The sequence below is a fragment of the Crocodylus porosus genome, unplaced genomic scaffold (genome assembly GCF_001723895.1).
Source record: "Crocodylus porosus isolate Cpor-Errol unplaced genomic scaffold, CroPor_comp1, whole genome shotgun sequence".
Taxonomy (NCBI): Eukaryota; Metazoa; Chordata; order Crocodylia; family Crocodylidae; genus Crocodylus; species Crocodylus porosus.
Window position 1 is genome coordinate 178,424,233 of NW_017728886.1, and position 6,440 is coordinate 178,430,672.

A 6,440-nucleotide genomic window follows, 5' to 3' on the forward strand; every position below is an offset into this window, starting at 1 on the left:
TAGAAATGGGTCTGGGGGTCAGTACAGTCAGGGTCTTGGAACATACCCTATTTGTTACATTGTAAAGTAGATTCCCTTTATGTGAATTCAAGTTGTGTACTATTTTCCAGGAATGCATGTACAGCATAAAGCGAGGGAAATCTGTATTCAGGAACACAGAATTCCAGATATGGCACTATACATTGAACATATTCATAACTATAAATATTTTAAATATCATATACATATGAGCAAGAGCAAGATTACATTCACATTTTTTCCTTCCACTCCAATGAGAGAATGCAATAATATGACTCCAAAATATATCAGAGATGTTTCTGACTCTTATTCTCTTCTGCCCTTTCCCTCAACATTCATTCAGGCACTATCAGGGGGAAAACACCAACACAGGTTTTAATATCCTGGGTAGGGAACAGCTTTTCCTTTCTATTTAAATACTATCTCTGCTTCATAAACTGGCCTCCAAATAATCCAAAGAGGCTGAAGCATGTTTTAAAACAATCCAAAGTGTGTGAAATGGACTGTAATCTTTCTCATCTTCATTTTGTTAAATATAAAAGCTACTTATTTTACAAGTGCTGGAAAATTAATTAAAACCTTGATATTATTTAAGCAAAAATAGCTAAACGTTTAAAGATTTGACTCACATACAGTATTAGGTTAGAGCTTACGTTGGAAAGTTGACAAGGAAAATTTATAGAAAACAAAAGTTTAGATAGCAAGCATGAGAAGATGGAAAGGAAGGACAAAATCTAGGACAGGATTTATCTGTTAGGAACTTAACAGATAATTAACTGTTTTCAGTAAAAAATGTGGGAATACCCCTGGCCAGTCTCATTAAAACTATGACCATCTGATCCTTCCTCTGACATCAGTGGGAGTTTGAGGCACTTATCAATTGCACTCACCAAAGAAACAGGTGAATCTCAAACTGGATTTGTGGATGTTCCCCTCCCTTTAGTTAATCCCCACCTCCACAAAGCATCTGTTTCACCAAAGCACTTGCATGTGTCATTGAAATCAACTGGACAGGTTCTCTGGTTTATTTAGTAAGGTCACCCTACACTGCAAGTGCTGGGGAGTTCAAATAAACTGGCCAGAGGCTCTCTATGCATGGAAGCTATGCTGAGGGAAAGCTTGCCGGGGGTGCAGAGATGTCTACACCAGCTGTCCATCTACCAGAAAAGGAAAAAAGCAGCTTATCTGGGGAGAGTGCAGAGATGGGAGGGGGCATGAGGAAGCCCAGCTCTGCTACACTTGATCCTCTGCTAGTGTAAGTTACATTACATGGCTTATGTGAATGACGGAAGTTCGAGTAGGTGCCTGGAGATTCAGACCTCTCCTTAAATCTCTCATTACCCTGGATCTGACCTGTGCTTGGATGGAATGAAAACTAATCCAATGAAACCATTTTTATTCATTACTTGTATTATTGTAGTACGTATATACCTAGTCATGAACTGAACAATACTGTATTAGGCACTCTACAAACACCAAATAAAATACAGTTCCTGTTCCAAAGAGCTTACAATCTAAATGTAAAATAAAAAACAGTAGATAGAAGCAGACCAGGGAGTACAAGGAAATAATATGGTCATGAAGCTAGGCAATACATCAGTGTGTTTAAATGTTCTGCTGAATCAGGGACCTAAATTTTTGGCTACAGTTCAGTCAGTGTGTGCATCTACATGAGACTCTTAATATGCAGAAGACTAGTTCTACAGTGCATTAGTGCGGCTGGCAAAACAGTACTAATGCATAGTAGACTCAGTCTAATTTGCATTAATGTTACAAAAAAGCGTTCATCTGTGCTAACAAGCAGTTGTGCTGATTAGTTATGGTGCACTAAGCTTAGTAATAACAGGTACTAAACTTCATGTGTTGTAATTATGGCAAATTAATGAATGTGTAGACATACCCAGTATTTTGCATTTCTCATTTAAAAATACAATATATAAGTTATAGTGAAAAAACCCCCAAACATTTTTCACAGTAGAAAAAAACATGCAAGGCTACAACTGTATTCATTAGTTGTGTATGCAAAGTAGGTAATTATGCATAGACATTTATCTACACATGCAATTTAGGAACATAAACTTTGGCTCACTTGGGTTTGTGGCCTTATGGGGTTTGTGGATTTATTTTGTATTATTGCAGAAAGGTTTTTAACTTGAATCTGAGCCACACAAGGGCTAGAAGTAAATCCCCATATTTAAATCTCAAATATTTTTCTGGATGCTACAATATAAGTAATCTGGTAGTGCCATTTTATCACTGAGATTACATGTTTTAAAAGAATAATCCAAATAAAAACCTTGGTAAAATGAACAAAACTATTGAACATAAAACCAGAGTTGCACAGATTTCCTATGCTTTTAGGAGATTTATTAAATTAACTTTACATGATTTCTAGCCATTCAGAAAAGGTGGCTACAATTGTATATGTGAAATGTCCTCGCTGTATTTACAATTATGTTTTTGCAAGCATAGCATAGGCACCTATTTTTAATAATTGGCCTTTATGAATGAAACTGTACTTCCTACTCCAGCAAAACATGAGGTCAACACTTCCACTGAGGTCAACACTTCCTTGACACAGAACTCTGTCAGGGTACCATACTATTATGTATAGTACTTACTACTGTGAATAGCCCCACTGGCTTCAGTTCTTCTGGTAGTAAGCACTTTGCCTAGAAATCACAATTACTTAGTCTTTGCAGGACTGAGATCTTACTAAAGGTTAAATAAGGACTGTCAGATTTGGGCCTAAATGGTTGACATGAATCATAAACTGGAACTGGTTGAACAATGTGAAAAAAAAAAGTGATGAAATGTTTTCCATGTTTTCACCAGATTTTATTACTAACCATTTTGGTTAATAAACACAGTAGAAGTAAAAGATACTCTTCCCTGAGAAGAGTATCTAAAAATCAGACTTTTTATTTTTCTCCACTATATAAAATCACTGTAAATTTCTGAGAGAGAGAGAGAGAGAGAGAGAGAGAGAGAGAGAGAGAGAGAGAGAGAGAGAGAGAGTGCACACAAACACCACCCTGCCAAAATGGATATATAATTGTAACATAGTTAGAAAAGAGTAATGTCACTTTATATTGCGTTAAGTACTGCTGAACAAGGCTATTGTAGGCACATATTTTTACTACTTGTTTCATACTACAGTTCTAAAGCTCATTTACCTGAGATCTGTGTTTTGTAAAAATAAAGTTTTATTTTTAACTCCGTATGTTACAAAAGACTTGCTTCCAACCCTACGAATGTGAAACCGTGACTTAATTCTGAAACAGATGTTACATGTGATCATATAAAAAAGTTACTGCCGAAATACATGCATATTAAAAAGGGATTGTTAACCTTAGAGGTTTTAAACATCTTTTTTTTCCCCACACCTCCTCATTGCAACACATTTAAAAAAAAAATATTTTGACCCAGAAAATCTGTGCAGAAAGCCTGCTCTAACAATCATAGGTGCCGACTCCATGGGTGCTCTGGGCTCAAGCACTCAGCAAACAAAACTAGCAGGTGCTCAGCACCCATAAGCCATGGCCGAGACATTAAAAAAAATAAACAAAACATGCTTTACCAGAAGCAGCACCACTTTACTTCAACCCGGCTCTGCAGCACCTGTAAAGACTGGGTGCTTCAGTGGTGCTTTTTGGCGCTTTTAGCTAAAGCCGATTCCATTATTAGATAAAAGTGCCAAAAAAGCCCCATTAAAGTGCCTGATCTTTACAGGTGCCACAGAGCCAAGTTGAAGAAATGTGTGCTGAGTTTACATTAAAGCATGTTTTTTGGGGGAGTTTGTCTGTAAGCACCCACTGGAAAAAAAGTTAGTGCCTAAGCCAGGGGTGGGCATTTATTTTGAGTGGAGGGATTCTCGCTGAGTTTTGGCAACCCATCGAAGGCCACATGACAGGCAGCCAGGGACACATAAATATTAATTTTCTAAATATTTTAGGTGCCCTGTGGGCTGGATAGAATGGGCTGGCAGGCTGCATCCGCATTTTGCCCACCCGTGGCCTAAGCTCACAACCATAGTCCCTCTAAGTTGTCCATCCTGGAAAAAAATTACAGAGTTCAGAAAACCAGATTTCACTTTACTGTTCAGAGTATTTCATTTTGTTCAGTTCTCATCATCCCGTCTGTAGTCAATAGTCTGTATTTCCTGAGCTACGAACATGGCCATCTCTTTAGTACCTGCAGCAATCACTCGACATGACATGAGATCCAGAGGTCCCCCTGAAAATAAAATGGTAAAGAAGAATAGCATTTAGATACAAAGGCAATATATGCTTTACTGCCTTCTGTTGTAGTTAGATAAATTAAAAAAAAAAAACATACAGTTTTACCCAAAGTTATGTTTAGGGAAATCCAATTAAGATCTTACAAGCAAAATATTGCATTTTGGGAATCCTAGACCCAGCTGCAAAGCATGCAACATACACAAGGTGCATTTGGATTCATCTGGTATGTGACAAAAAATACAATATATTTCTCTGTGCTTTTTTAAAGACCAAATGTCCAACTGGAAAAACTATAGAAAGTAAAAAATAAAATAAGCAATAGTACAACCAGTTTTGGGTGTAAAACATATCCTTCACCTGACAACTTTTTTTTTTTTTTAAGTATTGTATCTTTCCAGACTCTTCCCCTGAATAGTGGAAGCTTAGAACACAGGTCTGTGGCTCAGCTCTTAAGGTTAACACATTACAGTTTCCTAACCAAAAAACCCCCAAACCTTCATTTTTTCAGTTAATCTGAGTGAGTATTTGTAGGTAGTTGTACCTCAGCAACTTCATACTGTTTTCTCATCCTCTGTCCCAATACAGTAATATTCCACTAAAACCTCTCAGGTCTGGCCCACTTTCACCTAGACATAGGCTACCAGTCACATCACCATTATGCACTTCTGATTTAGGGATTTCCCAGGGGAGAGGTGCTATATAAACAATCATCCCTCTGTCTTTGAGAAACAATTTTGCAGTAAACAAGATACCATATTTTCTTGCATTACAAAACACCCCCAAATAAGTTACACACCTTGTTTTTGAAAGGCAGAATGAAGAAAAAAATCAAAGTAATGGCTGTATAGAGCAAGGACAGAGCCTAATGATCAGGCGGCTTACCTTCCCTTTCCTGCTTAACTAAAAGCTGAAACCCTAGCTTCTTCTGAAGACTGGTCTCCATGGGTGGATCTATGATTTTGAAAAGAACTAACGAGTCTCCAGTGCTGTAAAATAGGAGAAGACTAGGAACAGCTAGTAAAATTGCTGAAACTGGTTGATTAGTGGAATATCAAGACCATTACAAAGGAGAGACGGTCAACACCTGTGGAGTGAAGAACAATGAGCTGTGGGAACAGACTTCCACAGCTGCCTAGATAGTAATGCCACTGCTGCTGCCTAGTGGAGCAGGATGCAAATCAGCATGCTTCTATCCAGGACAGAAACCATCCCCCAGCATTCCTGCTTAAGACATGCATTCTAATTTTGGGTGGCTAATTTTTGGAGAAAAGGTATGTGTTGCATGTGAATAAATACAGCATGCTAAAATTCCTAAACAGACTCAAGCAAAGTGAGAGGCCTCTTGGGAATACAGAATTATCAACAAGGGAGAGGGAGACAGACAGACAGTTCTGAGAACGTAAAGGACTTTTGGCAGAATTCTATTTCACTTAGTGGATGGTCAAAGTACAACTTGTGACCAACTCTTGAGTTACCTAACTGAAGTGCAGAAGTGACTCTATTAGCCCCTCAGTTGCATGTAAGAATGAGAAGACATCTGTAAGGGTGATCCTACCCCTGGCTAGAGCGTCTCACCTCTCCCATTCAGAGTCAAACCAATCACTACATTTGGGATCAGGAAGGACTTTTACCCCACGATCAGACTGGTACAGACTGTGGGTGTTTTTGCCTTCCTCTGTAGTGGTGGGGGGCATTGCCATCTTCCTTGGATCTCTTAAGCATATTTTGGCAACTCTTGCAGAAGCAGGACATTGGTCACTCTTGTTCCCCTGATTTACGTGGTAGGCTAAGGTGCTACAGAATTGACTGTATAGTTTTACTAATGTTAGGAAATGGATTTATATAGGATGGTTTGGATAGGAATGATCCTTTCTGGTGGGGTGGGGGGAGAGAGGTGGACAAGATGACCTCTGAAAGTCCAGCCCTACTTTGCTATAATTCTATGATTCTATAATAGAGGTACTTACGGTGGAATTCTATTTCCCTTTGTGCATCTAAATGGCAATTTTCTACCCATGGGCCCAGCTGTTTTTGGCCCTGGCTTTACTCGGTGAATGTATAAGCTTCTGCAAACAGAATGACCATGCTCAGTAAAATGATGCACTGCTCTGGCATGTATGCAACTACATACATGCATACTTGAGCATGAGTCCTGGAAAAAGGAGGGAGGAGGAAGACAGT

At 38.6% G+C, this 6,440-nt stretch overlaps 1 protein-coding gene across 1 annotated transcript in view; it reads right to left on the reverse strand.

The window, feature by feature from the left end:
• Positions 1–3,956: 3,956 nt before the first annotated feature.
• Positions 3,957–6,440, reverse strand: part of IMPA2 (inositol monophosphatase 2) — a 25,274-nt gene continuing 22,790 nt past the window's right edge. The window contains exon 8 of the mRNA XM_019540593.1: positions 3,957–4,254. Coding sequence (XP_019396138.1) covers positions 4,139–4,254 — 116 coding nt within the window. The 3' untranslated portion in view covers positions 3,957–4,138. The remainder of the gene's footprint in view (positions 4,255–6,440) is intronic.